The 17,395-nt window shown below is 36.5% G+C and overlaps 1 protein-coding gene across 3 annotated transcripts in view; it reads right to left on the bottom strand.

The window, feature by feature from the left end:
* Positions 1-17,395, bottom strand: part of Dlc1 (DLC1 Rho GTPase activating protein) — a 381,773-nt gene that overhangs the window by 274,883 nt on the left and 89,495 nt on the right. For all 3 annotated transcript variants that reach the window (XM_013521500.1, XM_013521501.1, XM_005398346.2), the window contains one exon: positions 7,069-7,218. In XM_013521500.1, the coding sequence (XP_013376954.1) occupies positions 7,069-7,218 (150 nt within the window). The remainder of the gene's footprint in view (positions 1-7,068; positions 7,219-17,395) is intronic.

Raw genomic sequence — 17,395 nt, 5'->3', positions numbered from 1 at the left:
ATTTCCATCAGAGTTAGCCATTACTTGCTCTATATACATATATTGCAGACAGTAATTAATATCATTATGTTTTCTTAGTAGCTATATATAGTATGAAGTCAAGACATATAAGGAATGGATAATTCAATCACTCTGTTACTTATACAAAAGCTGTGCAGTTAATATATTGAATGATCTTTTTAAGTAGCTGACTTGACTGCAGAGAGGAAGTGTGAATGTGGTAGAAATCAGAGGATAGGGACAAAAGGTCCATGGCAGTCTATACCTTTATTATGGTTGATATGTTGTGTCAACTTAAGAAATTTAGGAGGTTAACTAAGCGACTCAGCAGGGGGTCAGGGTCCTCACTTTGTAAACATTTTGAGCTTGTGCAAGAGGGGGGCAAAGAGACAGTGTGAGTGCTACACCCCCTCTGCATGGGGTAGCCTGCTTACAATATAAGGGACAAAAACAGATGTGCTCATCCCCATTTTTGCTCTTGCTGCTTTTGCCATCTTCTGCCACCTTGAACTATTGCCACTGTGCCATGCCACCCTGTTTTGGAGCCAGCTGAGTATGGATTGAAACCTCCACAAATTGTGAGCTAAATAAACCTTTCCTTCCTTAATTTTGAGTGTTGGGTATTTTGTCTCAGCAACAAGAAGAAAGTCACCAAGACAGCCTTTAACCTGAGAAAATGCTGAGTTCAGTGTCTCTTTGTCTACTCTTTTACATATCAACTTTACCATGCTACATTGTCAAATAATTGCCCTGAACCACAACTCTCTGACCCTGCACTTCACTACTTTCTGGTTTTTTTTGTATGCTCTGGTCACACTGGATGATTTTTTGTTCTGCTATAATATTAAGCTGCTTTCTACAGCATGAAACATGCCATTACCTTACATCACCTGTTTACATTTCAAGCAAACGTAGGTTTCTCCCTTGAGTCTATATTTACAGTGTACCATTCCCCATATGAAAATTATTTTACAACATTTCATTTATATCATCTCTTTGTCTGTCTGTCTATGGATCTATTAAGGTAATCACATGCTTATCCAAATATCAATCTCACTCTCTTTAATACTCTTATGTCTTCTCATCACAAGAGCAAGAATGGCCTGTCTTATATTTTCAGGGGGGTGTACTGGGAACTGAACTCAGGACTTCACCCTTGCCAGGCAGGTGCTGCACCTCTGAGCTAAATCTCCGGCCCCTCACCTACCTTACTCACTGACATATTCCCATGTTTGACAATTGTGCCTAGCACCCAGAATATCATTTGATATTATATGAAAAAATAATCAGGTTGATAAATGTTAATATCTTTTTTTCTGTCTTCTCAATATGAGTAGTTATGTTTTTGCTATGAAATTATAAATCAATAGCATTAAAATTCATTTTTCTGCAACTGAAAGAGTATAAAATACAAATATAATGATAATACAAAGAATAATACTGAATTCTTTAAGAATAGGTGTATGTTTATGGATGTTTCTGTGTGTGTGTGTGTGTGTGTGTACATGCAGAAACACAGTACATAGCTATATCCAAATTTCTGACATCCACAATGACTTCATATCAGGACCCTCTATTTTATTTTTTGAGTACACAAAATATTATTTAGGTAAAGGATGATTCATTCAAATTTCAAATGAAATTCATATTAGTGACAAATGGCAGGGAATTTATAAACATCAAATGCATAATCATGAGTAGCAGGAAATATATGTCATTTATATTTGACCTTTTATGTACATCAAATCTTTTACATTAATTTTACCTTCCTGTTTATGGTTTCACTAGGTAATTAACAAGATACTCTTGCATCTTTTTAACCATACAATGGTTCTGAAGTGAAATAATAAAGTTAAAATATTACCACATGGGTTTTTTTTAACTATTACAGAGAATGTTTTATGCCATCTACTTCAATGTCCACCACATGGTTTTTTTTTAACTATTACAGAGAATGTTTTATACCATCTACTTCAATGTCCACCACATGTTTTTTTTTAACTATTACAAAGAATGTTTTATACCATCTACTTCAATGTCCACCAATCCCATGTTCACTTGAGCAATGATGAAGCCAAGGCCTAGGGCAAAGCACTCAAGTGAAGTCACACTTGGTGACAGAACTGGTATTAAACCATGGGTCTTTCTGATCTCAAAGTTCAACCTCGTAAAGAAACCACAGTGTTATTCTACTGAGGATGTAAAACACAACTAATGTTATTTAAGTAGAGCCATGAATGTATAGTTTGGTACAATTCTTTTTCTGTTCACTGTGGGGTATCACCCAGAATTCTCCCACACACAGTCCTCCTTTACTTAGTCACTGCTAGCATACTCACACATAGTGGCCTTTCCCTGCCATCCACCTTTGCTTTGTGTAATGCATTTTCCTATGAGGGTTCCATCATTATTGTCACCCTATTCCTCCAACTGTATAAAGGTATAAAAATATACAGATCTCAGCAGAGTTCTCATTGTGGTAGGGAATCGGTGTGGTTTGTACTAAAGTAGAGGTGCATACACATTTCAGTTGTGGCACTAAAGGGTGGGGATCTTGTGATCTATGGGCTATCCAGATGTGGAGACTCCAAAAACAGAAAACCCCACCTCACTGTGACCCTCATTATGAACAAGGTAATGGCTGACATGGAAATTCTCAAGGAGACTATTCAAAGTCAGACAGTAGGGGGGAATTAAGCCTAGAATCTGGATACAGGATGTAAGAGGCAAAAGGCAGGAAAAGGAAGCATTAAGGTAGATAGAAAGTAACTTCTGAGGAGGTAGAGAAGAAAGAATAGGACAGGAGCTAGAAGGTATAGGAGTAGTGAAAGTCCATGACAGACAGTGTTTAACAGTGTCAAATGCTACTGCCAAAGACTGTGCTCTTATTGCTGGATTTGTGAGACAGGAGATGGACTGTGCAGAAATGATGGAGCAATGGCAGGAATTAAATCCAGGAAGAATTACTAGGTTCAGAATGCACAAAAACTTGGGTCTTCAGGAAGAAGTGAGACCAGGCAATACCTAGAAGAAGTTCAAGGGAAGTTTTTGTTTTTAGTTGACTGCAGTGGAAAGGAACAGTGACATCTCTCACCACCTTTTCCCCTGTACATTAGCATAGCAGTCTTCGAAAGGGATGATTGTACTTATTTAATAGGTTCATGGTGGATAAAGTGCAGGATGTACATATGCTTAACAGGAAAGCAAGAACTAATAGGAAGAGGATAATTGAATTTGAACTGATGAAAAGGGATGAATGATTCACAGTGGGGTAAGGAACATAGGAAGAGATGGGAACGAGGATACAAATTATATGATCAGTATTAGATAACAGGAACAATATATCTTTTATTGACTTAGAAATAAAGTAGGAAAGAGGCACCCACAGCCACAGGCAGGTGTAATATCAGGAAATCTGTCAGTGCCTCCCTTCTCTGGGTAAAGAGAAAGACAAGAATATTTGCAAAGAGATAAATGTCAGGATAGAGTAGAGCTTTGGAGTTTGTAGTACAATTTAGGACCTGGAAGGTTCAGGAATCTTGGATGATCTGGAGAAGCTGAATACTACTGCTAAACAGAGCCAGAGAATCACTAAAGTTAGTGACGTGATTTTAGCAGTCATGTTTCTTAAACTTCCCTACAGCACGTGTGAAATGTCTCAAGAGATTATTAATGTCTTCTTGACCGCATGGATTCAAAAACAGTAACTCCAGCTCTAAATAACCTAATGTACAGAAGAAAAGTCACTGACTGTCAGACAAGGGATTGTGGTTGAAGAAATGATACCTGACTGTGAATGAAAAATTTGTATCTTGGCAAGCTTTTAACATAGCAGAAGGAACGTGGACTTTTCTGACAGATGTGGGAGTAAATCTTACCAGCTGTCTAGACTTTGGTAAATTACTTACCAGGCCCCATCTGTGTGATCACGACCATAGGTAAATTACTCATCTTTTCTGAAGCTTGGGTTTCTCTTTTTAGGATTGTCAAGAGGCTAAATGAAGTAACATGTGTAATGCTCATTAAATAGTACTGTGTTGTCCCTTCCATGCCCCTGCCGGCCACTTATCACATGAGATTGGCTACCCTAAAACAGGTTTAGAGACTGATGTTTAGTGGGTGGTTGGATAAAGTCAAGTTTTTTGGACTGTGAGGTAGAGAAAAACAGATCCTGAGTTGCGGGGCATCTATGAAGTTATAGCCTAGCGGATGGCACTATCTAGACAGCCTCTTTTAGATCTTTATCTGTAACCCTATTTTCATATTTGTTTCCCAGTGAAATCATTCTTAAACATATTGTTCTTTACATTCTTTATATTATGTAGAATTCATTCTGGCATTCTTTTGTGAGCATTCTCAAGCTGAGGGTAGAAGAGAGCCACTGTGTCATCGCTCTCCCTGCTAAACTATAAATTTACAGTGGCTTACAAGGATAGGGTGAGACATTTTCTCTGAATCTGGGACAGTGTTCCTTGCTGGATGAACAAAGTCATAATCATGCCATTATAATCCTCTTATTCCATGGAGCAATTATCAAAAGGAATGGAAAGTGCCTGTGGAAAAACTTTTGATGATGAGAGAATGTTAAAATTAGCTTGAATACCAAGGAAGAGAAATGAAGACCAAGGAGTGACCTAGAAAAACATGAAGAACAAAAAGGAGTTTTGAGGCCTGAGGAATATATCTTATTCATCTTTGCCATGTGCCTGATGTGAATAGGTCTGCGGTGGGGGGAAGAATCAATAATTGCCAAATATATAATCTGTGCTAGATCTGCTCCATACACATAGTTCCTTCATTTACTCCCCCAAGAAATCATTATTAATGAAGAAACAATACCTCGCTTTTTTACATGAACTTACAAATTGAGAAGTTAAATAATTTTGTTATATTCCCAGAAAGTAGTTATAAAACCAGTTTGAACCGAATTGGCAGTCACCAAAGTTCATGTTTCCACTGTCTTATATTCCCACTATATACTGAGAGTTTATAAATAAATCTTCATTTATGGAGGCAATAATAATGCTAATATTCCATGAGATATGGCTTATAGTATGAGGTCCACTTTACAATTTAAATACAGGCAGAAAATGGAGATGTAGACAAATCTTCAAAGTATCACCTATGTTAGCTCCTTATCTTGTTTTGCTTTACCACTGAACAAAGACTCCTGTCTAGTGGGGAAGGGCTATCTTGTTTTTTGAGATGGAGACCATAACATGCAGTTGTATTTAGCAGAAATTTGAGTTATGTCATTCTTCTAAATATCTAAGGAGCAAAGAAAGTTGAATATGGAGAGAAAAGGCAAGATTTAAAAGACAGGAGAAACTAATATTTCCAAACTAAAAGAACTTTAAAGAGAAAATGTGTCTCATACTTATGTCAATGGAAAAGAAGTACTAAGGTACCTCCAGTTGAAAAATGTGGTTATTTCAGGCTTTAGAGGGATTGATCAGAGTGAGTATAAATCTTCTCTGCATTATTGTTACGTAAATAAGATTTAAATAACTCCTCCATTTTGGTTTTTTCGATCAGGATTTCATTAAAAAGCCCAGACTGGCTTCAAACTTGTGGAGATTCTCCTGCCTTAGTCTCTTGAGTGCAGTAATTACAGGCACGTGCGACCATGCCTGACTAAAAATAGCCCCCCACCTCCTGTTTTTGAGACAAGGTCTCACTATCCAGTCCAGGCTGGCTTTGAACTCACTAGGTATCCCAGGTCATGAACTCCCAGTGATCCTCCTGCATCAGCCTCCCAAGTGCTAGGACTACAGGTATGTGCCAGTACATTCAGTTTAAAACAGCCCATCTTGACGGCCTTAAGGAAATCATTTTGACTGCATTCCTTCCTTCTCAATGATGTACTTGCCTAAAACAAGTTATGTGCATGACACTACCAGACGGGGGAGAGATAGAGAGGAGGCTTCACTGAACTTAGAAAGCTAGAAAGAACTGAAAGATTGAAGGAAGAGTCACTAAGCACAGCGCGTAGATATGATCAAAGTAAGATGGATGTTCAAAATGAAATGAAACCTAGCATGCAACAATAAAAAAAAAAATGACTGGTTAGAACTGATTCCAGCTCTAACTTTTACCCTTAATTTCTCTATGTCTTTTACTCACCTGAAGGAAGGTAAAGAATGAATGTGTTAAGGCATGGAGAACACTTAGAATTATACCTGATGTATATGAAATAGGCCTTATTTTAATCTGTTCATTTACTTAGAATCAATGGTAGAACAATATTAAGCAAAAAATTGGATGCATAGTAGTTTGAGTTCAGTTGGTACTAAATTTATACATATGGTTTTCCACCTCTTTAATGTCAGATAAATAGAAATTTCTACTCTCAATGTATTTATTTTTGCATTGCACATCATACATGAATTGAAAAGGAATTATAGTCAAATTATGGGTAAATCCAACCACGTTATTTTCTATATCTGCATAAACCAAATCATTTAAATTGAAGTTCACATTAAATACGTAAAGTGTATAGTCAGCCATGAATTTATTCAAATTTTATTATGAGTGTCAGAATCTTAGAAGACTCATGCCTGGAATTAATGCTAAGTAGAATAAAATTATCACCTCTGTTCTCTTGATTATATTTTATTAACTACATTTTAGAGCATTGTCAGGGTAATCTCATGTAAATTTTCCTGTTGGGTTAGTTCAACCAACATCCACCCATCCATCCATCCATCTTCTCGCAATGTAAATTTGTGAGACCCTAGAAGTAACTTACTAAACAAGACAGACATAGTACATGCTAATGGAGTTTATAACCTATCGCAGAGTACTGCCGATAGGGTAAACAACTATAACAAAGAGGATTTAATCACTAGGGTGCATAATTTCCCAGGTACTTTCCTTTCCATTTAAGGTTAAATATTTTCTTCATAGCACCCATTTCTTTATGAACTTTCTGCATGAAGTATACACAGAGTTCAGTTCCCTTTATGACACTCTGTTTCATAGATGAGTAGATATCATAATCAGAAATGTTTCACTTGCAAGAGGGACTGTATGAAGTAAAGGGAAGGAAACAGAGAGGTAGAAGCTCACAGGAACTTGCCGCCGCAGGTTTGTTGGGGTGCCGGATGGGGTGGAGCTGGTGCTGAGGGCATTCTCGATGTCCTGATCAAGTTGGTCCAGTTTCATGATCAGCAGCACCATGGAGTCCAGCCGCGCCCTATCTCGATCTTCTCTTATTTCCTGAGAAACAGAACATGTTGTTACTCGATTTGAAATGTCATTTCTTGGAAAGAATAAAAGGTTCCCTGTTCTTCAGTGTGACAAAAAGGACATTGGATAATAGGCTGTCTTCTACTAAAAGAAGAAGGGAAATTCTATTTTGTGTCATCAATGGGCTCTTCATTGGAGAGATTCTGATCTCCTGCCAAGAAAGCATTTTACATAAGTATTAAATGTATGAAAAAGTATAACGAAGAGTACGACACATATTTCCTACTTTCCAATTAATTATTCTTGGAGAAAAGTTTTATATTTGTATTTTCCCAGAGCACAAATTAATTATTTATAAGATACTAAGAGTCATTTGTGGTTTGACATTTAAGTATGTGTATAAGAGAATATTTTTGGAGGGATATTTCTCAGTATAGTAAAAGTTATTTGAAAAGAATGAAGCAAAGCAAGGTTTTGTTTGTGCAGTGGGAGATTTTTCTTGTATGGGGTCATTTGCTGACTGCTGTTTCAAGCTATATCATTGCCAATACTTCTTTCCAAGCTTCTTTTTCTTTCACATACTTTAAAAAATATCCTGCACAGATATATATATGTTTTTGGAAATGACCATGGTTGCTTATTATGAATACTGTGATATAGATATATATTTTTCAAAATACTATGGCTTGTAGGAGCAGCTAAACTTCTCGGTGACCATGTAGAGTTGCTTGGACATGATTCTTTACTACTCTTGTATACTCAAATCAAGTCAGTGTGTGTCAGGAACCTGACAAATGTCTCGTGCTGTGCTAATGGATTAGGGTAGGGTAGGACACTGAGTAGAAAAATGAGCACGAACAGTATAGGTAGGTTCTTTAGAAGCAAAATATACAGAGCGAGGGAATGGGCTCAGGCCTAGCCTTTTGAAGTAAAGCATCACTGCGACTAGCTTGCCTACCTCCCATCTCTCTGAGATACTTATTAGAAATTGTCTTTAAAGTACCACAGGGAGCCAGTCTCAGAGAGAAAACATGTCATGACAGAATCTTAAAGGCTTGTCAATACAAGAGTTGCAGGTCTGGGGCTTTCTTTCAGTACAACACTGCTCATAGAATGGGTGACGACTGCTTGAATCAGACCTTTAATTTTACTTTTGTAGTTAGTTTTAATCCTTTTAAGTTCCCCATCCTCCATTTGGAGACACTCCTGAGGGACTAGAGTAACTTAACACATTAATCTCATCCTAAAGGGCTCTCTGCACCTCCAACAGCTGAGGCAGATCATTAGTATTACAGAAGCATTAATTTTCAGATGTCAAATAATTGGTTTATTAGATTAAGTTGGTTAGAGAATCAATTACTTAAACTAATAGTAGATAAATTTTTTTTTTAAAATGAAGCTTATATTTTTAACAGATCAATAAAAATGGATGGACTAATTAAGTTAAGACAGATTAACTTTGAGAATAAATTAGGAATGATATTTGTGAACAAACAAATCTGAACCTTTTTATATATTATATCTTTTAATGCTCCAGAACTTGGTTATACTTGAAGGACTGTTACTTATAGTAAAATCCTAACTCCCTTATAAATAGTCCAAAAATGGGAAAATATGAGTGACTAATAATTAAGTCACCTTAATCATTCTTCCACTGTATTAGTTTATATAATTGTCTTCTCTTTTAAACTGAGCTGTGTTTTGCAAAATGACCTTTGTGTTTCTATAACCACATGTAGTTTTGTGTGACAGTCTTTGATTTCTCAATTATTGTGTCCTGAAAGACAAAGTTGAAGGTTTTCCACCTGCCAGATATAGAATCAAATTATCTACTGCCTCCTAATATATTTCCAGTAATAATCATAACATTGAAATCAATAGGAACCACAATATAACACCCCCTAAGCCTTTGAAAACGTAGCTTGATGTTTTTCCAGCTACTAAATTAATGTTGGGTAAAGCAATACATCCACAGCTATGCTGGACCTACCAGCAGTAGTCTCAGAACCAATTTGTCTTTGGATTAACTAGATGCTGAGATTGTGTTTCAAAACTACTTCTAAATTCCTGGTTGAATATCACATTATCTCAATCATCTGCCAAAAGGATAAAACTAAACACTTTTGTTCTCTGACATTCTGTTTAGAAGCATAAGCCTGTTTTTCCCCTTTTCTTCACAGATGCTTCCTTACTCACAGTCTGCTATATTCGGTTGGAATGGTGAAGCATTTTACATGTTACACATTCACAAAATCTCACTGAATACAGTGACTACAAACCTGATACTTTAAGATGTCATTGTCTTTAATTTTAAAGCCAAAGTATTAATTTTTCATAAAGTTTTGACCTTTTATCTATCCTTGGCTAAACTCCTGCAAACAGGCCATGCCTGAAAGCAAAGTGGCACATCTGTAATTTTGACTGAGTGCCTTCCGCGGTGGGTATTTTCACTCCATCACTATAGTCCATGAAGAGGAGCTTTTGAAGAAGTGAAATTTCCTATTCACTAAGTTGATATTTCAGTAGCTTTCTCCCAAGTCAAAACCAACCCTCTAAATTCTCTTTTTTTAATCATATTTCCTTCCTTCTTTCCTTCTGTTACAGCTGTTCTGGACCAAGCATTATTCAAAGGAGAGAATACCCATCAGTGAGCAAAAGAGATAGGACTGAAAGCCAGCAAATGCATAGATAAGATAGTGACAAGCATAAGAAGAAGAAAAATAGGTTATTGAGAACCTCAAGAATGCTGCCCCACTTCACATAGGATTATCTGAAGAGAGCGTTCTCTGGAAGTGAGAGTCATGATAGTGTAAGATGAGAGGGAGGCGATGATGGAGATAGAGATAGAAGTAGGAAGAAAAAGAGAGGAGAAGAGGGGGAAGCAAGAAGGGGTGACAAGGAGAACAGAGAGAACCAGGAAAATGATATTCCAGGTGGCATGAAGAGTGATACAGTGATACAGTAGGAGGAGCAGGAAACAAATACAGGGACACCGAAGGAGAGAGAGGGAGCAGGGTAGAATGCTGGGCAAAATGAGCTGGGTACAAACAGCTGGCAAACGACATTCTGTTTTGAAGGTCATTGTAAAGAGGTAAACTTTCTTTGTGCAATGGGGGTTCATTGGCAGGATGTAAACTAATGAGTGATTTACTAAGTTTTTTTTTAAACTTAAGTTTCTCAGTATCTAGTTGCAGTGAAAGATTTTTGGAACCTCAACTATATTTGATATCCAGGAACGCTACCGACTGTAACTAAGAATAGTTCTGGTCTTCTTATGCTGAAATATTAATGGGCAAACACTATAGTAATTATAGGTTTTGTTTTGTGTTTTGAGACAGGGTCTCCCTATGCAGTTCAGGCTGGACTTGAGCTCACTTTGTAGCCCAGGCTGGTCTTGAACTCGCAATGATTCTCCTACCTCAGCCTCCCAAGTGCTGGGGTTACAGGCATGCGCCACCACACCTAACCTAGTATAGTAATTATAGAGAGATAATAGCTAATTATACAACAAGGCCTTATATGTTTTGAGATCAAAGTGGAAGAAGAGAGAAAGAACGAGAAAGAGAGAGAGAAAGAGAGAGTGCACCATGTTTGGGAACATTTTCTAGGAGTAGAGGTAGGTGGGTGACAGTAGTTGTTGGTAAATATTTACTCTCAAATGAAAAAGAAAGTCCTGATTTGTAACATTTGCTGAATTTTGTGCTGTAAATACTTTCCTGGTTCCCTTTAAGCTACCACCTAGGTATTATTAAATTCAAAATTGGAAGGGATGTGCATAACAGGTCCTTGGAATTTGGCATGAGTGAGTGTATGATTTGTCCCAAACATGCTGGAGGTAGAGGCCAGTAGGATGGTGAGTCAGCTTTAGATTTTTGACTGAGAAATATGAATTGATAAGTCAACATATGGGATTATGGCTTAGTAAGAGTAAAAATATTGAAATAGCTCATTTTATTTAATTAATCAATTTATTTTCCTTAGCATTTGTTCTTTTGTGCAGGCAGAGAATAGTATAAAATATAGATTTAAATTGAGTGCTCTTGGGGCTGGGGATTTAGCTCAGCGGCAAAGCACCTGCCTGGCAAGCACAAGGTCATGAGTTCAATTCCTGGTACTGGAAGAAAATAAATGAATAAATAAATAAATTTAGTGTTCTTCTGGAGGATTGTTTTTTCTTAATGTGGCTCCTTCATCTGCTTTCCTTGACCTGTATACTAAAGTTTGCAAAGTTCCTTAAAATTCAAGTAACTAGCAAGCTTTTTACATTTGTATTTTTCCTTAATCAGAATATATTTCTTTAAGTTTAACAATCTTTCATGGATATCTCATTCAAAATTTAAGAATTTAGAGCTGCAGAAGCTCAGGATCCCGATGACTAATGCCAGTGCCCTGATTCTGCAGGAAATGAAACTGAACTCCAGGAAGTCTTTTGAGGGAAAATCTACTCTACATGCGTAAATCCCAGACGAGATCCTGGCTCTTTCACAAGCCTTGTTCTCCTTCCAGTGTTTCATTTTGATTTCCTTCCATAGATAACATTTTAAGTTAAATGCCACTATGTATTCTGTCCTCAACTCTTGCAATCTGTTTCCCATCCCTGCCAACCCAGATAAACTGTTTTTTAAGAACTTTAATGCCACAATAGTTAGTTGTAAAAATCCTTAGAAGTCACCTTACCCAATTCTTTAAACTTTTAACAATCATTCAGTCCATGGTGTGTTTTATATACTATTCTCTAGGAAGCAACTTGTTTTGTAGTAATGCAGATCTTTTTGATATTATAGAGTAAAATTCTGATTTCCTCTACTTTTCCAATTTCTTCCTGCAGAATGAGGCAGAACATGGAGGGTCTGTTCCCCAGAATAGCTGTCAAATATTTGAAGAATGACATTGTGTCAGTTTTCTTCCTTTTCTAGGTGAAACTCCTCAGTTCCATATTTATTTATTTCAGTGCTGAAGGTAAAGGACTGTGAACGTGTTGAGCGTGCTTTACCACTGAGTTACAACACTAACTCGCAGCCCCTTTGCTCATTTTTTCATTTCACATGTTTTTAAATCTTCATTAGTTCTGTTTACTTTTCTCTGGATATGACATAATTCTGTCAATGACTTAATTAATGGTCTGTGTCTAGAATTAAGTATATTTCTTTATGTTTTCTCTGGCTGAGACAGAAGATGCAAGCAGTTCCCCAAGTTCTGCATATCCTCTTTAATGGAGCTCAAGAAAGTCATCCTTGTATAGGTCACAAACAGGCTATTCTTAATGGAATAGTCCCAATCTGCTTTTCTAATGAGGAAAATGCATTTATTTGACTGTGAGCTGAACTTGAGTCAGTGATATGATATATGTCTCTTTTTTCCCAGTTTGTACTTGCGTAGTACTGAGAACAGAAACATCCTGTTACCTTGAGACTGCAGCCAGCTGTTGTCAAAGTGTAGAAAGTATATGTAGCTGCTGTGGAATACATTTGCAGTTGTATCTTTTTCAGACACAGCTCAGCAGAGACTAAGCAAATAAGACAGAATCTTCTATTCAATTTGATTTGTTGTCCACAATTTAATATGGCTAGGGCACTTGGTGGCCATCTGGAAATTTGAAAGATGCTCTTTATTTACTCTGCAGAGCTACTTAGTCCCTAAGCAGTGAAGTTTCTCTGACTGTGATAGTATCTGAGGGAGGCAAATAGCATTTCTAGTGGGTTATTTTTTCCAAGAAGCTTCTGAACTGGTATGGCTTAAACAGCAGGATTCTCTAGTACCTTCCTTTCCTTTCATCGGAGGAAGAGTCCTAATGTTCTTCTTTATCCAAATGCTGATAATTAAACAGCAGACATCACAGCACACACATAAGGTAGTGAGAAGGAAGTGCAAGGTCTGAGGCATTTTACAGACTGAATAAATACGGAGTTCAGGGAAAAGAATGCCTCCTGGAGACACACGTGGGCTCTGTACCCAATGCCAAATATATGGCAAGAACAAAACATTTAGTTAAATACCTGATACCTCCTAATGGTGAATTTCTGGCGGGGCAAACAGAGCACTGCTTGAATGCTCTGCTTGCAGTGAGCTGTGGCATCACATAGCCATAACAAAGGCCAGGCCAGGAATAGAACTAAGACTTCCTGCTTCTTAATTCAAGGTTCTGGCTCCCACACTGCCTTCGATTCCGTAATCGTCTCCATGGCTTTTCTGGGTTGGTAATACTCCTTGCTCACCCATGAAAGAAAGGGATCTTTTAGCAAAAGTCTTGGCTCAGTTTCACCCAAAATTATTTGATCTGCGGCCAGCTGGACGGGTATGGAGTCTCCTATTAGTGTTATACATTTAATTTGACAACAAATTCCTCTTTGTAGACTTTCCTTTCTTAAAATAATATCCTGTTTAAAGCCCTAGAAAGTTATTAAGTCTTTTTTTCAGGATCAGTGAAGAGTTTCATCTGCATTGCCAGTCAGAAACTAAAGATAATGTAATTATCCTATATCAGCATTTCTAGGCAAGTTACATAAGACAGCCTTAATTTCTATCCTGCTGTGTTTCAATAAGGAATTACTGCAGACTGGGAGGAAATAAAACAAACCAGTGACTATCTCTTATCTGCTAGATATGTTCTGTTCAAACCTCAAATTCTTCTTTGTATATAATCTTTAATTATTAGTGCTAACTTTGTAAAATTAGGTGGTGGAGAAGAACAGACAATATTGTTCTTTAAAATTACTATAAGGCATCTTCTGACAGATAATTATCAGCTGCTGATCGTGGTTTCATATTAAGGGTGTATTGGCTCTCTGTTGATCGGCTTCCATGTAGAAGGCGTGGTGAAAAAAAAAAACGGGTCATTCTTTTGCTTGACTTTAAAATGCCACCTAGGCTTTCAATGGAGCAACCGTTGGCTGGAATTTTTGCAAATTGCCTGCAGAGTTTCCTGGATGGTTTCAAAGGAGATTCATGCAGCTGGTTCTCAGGAGTGCTTAGAAGTGGCAGGTGGGAACAAGGGGGAGTGCTGAATAGGCCGCAATTCCTCTCTGTCCCGGGGAAATCTAAGGGTGACTTCCGCCACGTACTTCAAAGACCCATGTTGAGTCTGGCATGTTATTTCTGCAGTTTGGTAGGCATTGTGAAACCAATCTTCATTTTAAGTGCTAAAGTTGGAGACTGATATTTAGGGTTATCAGACAGCAGAAAATGCAATGTCAGCTTTTCTGTGCTGATCATCTGTTCCGGGCCATCTTAACTATTCCATATCTGCGAATCTCTGCAGCTGCCCCGCACCCCGCTGCCCAGTTCTCAGCCATGTCTTTCTTAGTCTCAGGTTTTAAAGGAGATAAGATTTTTCTCTAGATAGAAAACACACAAAAAAATCTATTTTACATTAAAATTACACTAACTTTTCAGGAATATTATGATGCCCTTTGCTGAGAACAATCCAGAAAGACAAAAATAAAAATGTAGAGTTTTTTTCCCATAAAAATATTTTACTTAATAAAAGAGTCCTGTGTGTCCTAATTCTTTTTCTGCTTCTCTAATTTTCACTTGTCATGTGGTTCTCATAGGCCAGTATTCTGAAACTAAACATTATATCTTCCCTCATATTTTTAAAGATAAAAGTATATTTTCATATATGTATATAAATACTACATTACATAGAAGTAATAATATGCTATATTTGCATACATTTTAAACTATAAAATTATCAAAATTTTAAAAATACTTATGGTCTCCAATGTAATTTCCTGTACATGATACTGTGTTTTTAAAAACATTACTCTACAAGTATAGAATTTATTTTGCTTTCTGAAATATGTCATATTATCTCTTTTGGAATGAAGATTGCCGGTTAAAAGCAAATGAAATTATATCACGTAAGTAAGTAAGAAAAACTATTTTAGTATAGCTTTTCCCATATATTGCATGGAAAAAATATTGTATTGAGATACTGATGCTAAAACATCTTTTTTTTGTTTATTGAAATTAAAATGTAAATAGGCATTCTGTATATTGTTTGGCGACTCCATTTTTTGTCCATTTTAAAATGTTCTTAGGCCTGTACTTTTCCTTCCTGGCTAAGATGTTGCACATTTTTATATTCAAGTGCTTACCCCTGCAACATAGAGTCTTACACAGGGTCGTTTCCTTGAACATTTGACTACACAGCAATTACCCAGGTGTACAACACCACTGAAGAGAAGTTTTCTGTTCTCAGTACTCTATTTTGTGTTATAATCATAAACAACTCTAACAGTCATTATTTTAGCTTTTCTTTAGCAACAAAATAAAAAGGTACTTTTTGAGAATTTCAAATTAGTGTTTTGAACTAAGCCTTCCATGAAGTAGTTCAGAGTAATATTTTGACACTGTATATTTACACATGAATATCATATCTATTTAGACATAAAAGAAAATCTCCATATAGAAAAGTACAGGAAATTATCCAGCCCACCCCCCTCATTTTTTCCTGAGGATAAGTTGCTGTTGCAAATTTCAAACTTTCTTTCCCAAGAATATAAACTTCATTAATGGCAGAACATGAATATACATGTCTCCTGATTCAATTCATCTCTGCTTGTTACTTAAGGAACAATACACTTTTAGGCTTAAAAGGTATTTTCTTCAACTCTACACGTGACCCCAGAGAACATATTTTGCATAGAGGTCTAAATGCAGTTAGGTATATAGAATGAATACATGCATTATTACTAATCAAAAAATAGGGTGAATATTTGAATTAAAAAATTTACTACGGTAAAAGACATATTACCATTCATCAAACTCCAAATACATCTCTTGGTTTAAACACACTTGTTCCAAGGTTCTTTCTACTTTCTGAGAAGTTCTGACAGTCTTTTTTCCTTTTCTTCTTTAACCTGTGTGATCAATATGGTGAAGGCTGACACCTTCAGTTAGCGCGACACCACAGAAAGGCAGGCTTGTGAAAACCGGACAGCACCTTCTCCTCTTCCTTATTCACTGGACCTGGCCTCATGAGACTTCTGGCTTGACCCTAAAGTCAAAATTACCATAAAAGGTATTCACTGTGAATTGAGTTGGGATATTGAGGCAGCCAGGACAGCACAGCTGAAGACATGAAAGACCTTCTGCACTGCTTCAGAAACAGGCTTTCTAAAAATTATTGTTTGCTGTGATTTTTGTTTTTCATAAATATTCACTTTGTATCATCACCATCATCATCATCATCTCTGGAATAATTCACCATTATATATTAGTTGTAGGAATGTCAAACTAGAAAAATGTGTAGGAATGTCAAACTAGAAAAATGTGTAGGGTCTCTTTCCCCTCTTGCGATTTCATGCCAATGCCCTCAAAGATGGATATCCTTCTAGATAATGTTTTGTACTTGTATATATTTACATAAGAAGATAAAGACTATGAAAAAGGGCTCCCCAAATTTTATTCCTTAGCTTTATAATAATATAGTACACTTTATAATATCTGTGTCCCATAAGACTTTTTTCTAATCTTTTTTCTTTGTAATGAGAAATTAAAATTTGTTTTGATATGTCCATCTATTGACATACACTGAAAGCATTTAACATAATGACTGAAAATCCTTACTACTGGTATGGAAAGATGTGCATATATCTGGTAAATATAAATTACTAAATTCTATCCAGGATAAATTAGCATTTTTGCATGTACAGACAATCTATCTTTTCCAGCACATCTACCCATGAAGAGTTGAGGTCTTGCTGATCTCTGCCTTATGTGCTTATGAGCCTCAATATGTTGAGTCCTGGATGGACTAATCTGACACACACCTGGTGTTCCTGGAGACTCAGGAGCATTCCAGTTCTCTTCTCATAGATTAAGCAAGTTCCTGAAAATTTACACTGCTTCTTTCAGCCCAAGATAGAAAAGAATATCCATACAACCTTGATTTCTTCCCATAAACTCAAACTATCATTTTGTGAGATATGATTGGATTCCATATGAAAAAGATACAAATTAAAGAGTTTTAGTAATTGAGTGACTTCAAGGACAATATTCAGTTAAATAGCCATACAGAACTTAAAATGAGCTAAGAAAAATATTCTAACGTGATGATGACTTCTTAATTCAAATGATAACTAGTGTTATATAATGTTATTTGATGGAACGGAAAGCATTTAAAACCAAATAGTGATTTCACTAAACACATTTCAACATTTTTAACATATGATTAATTGACTTGCTATGAAAACCATAGTATATA

The sequence above is a fragment of the Chinchilla lanigera genome, unplaced genomic scaffold, assembly GCF_000276665.1.
Source record: "Chinchilla lanigera isolate Chin_1 unplaced genomic scaffold, ChiLan1.0 scaffold00062, whole genome shotgun sequence".
In the NCBI taxonomy this organism is placed as follows: Eukaryota; Metazoa; Chordata; class Mammalia; order Rodentia; family Chinchillidae; genus Chinchilla; species Chinchilla lanigera.
This window is presented reverse-complemented; position numbering and strand designations above follow the sequence as displayed.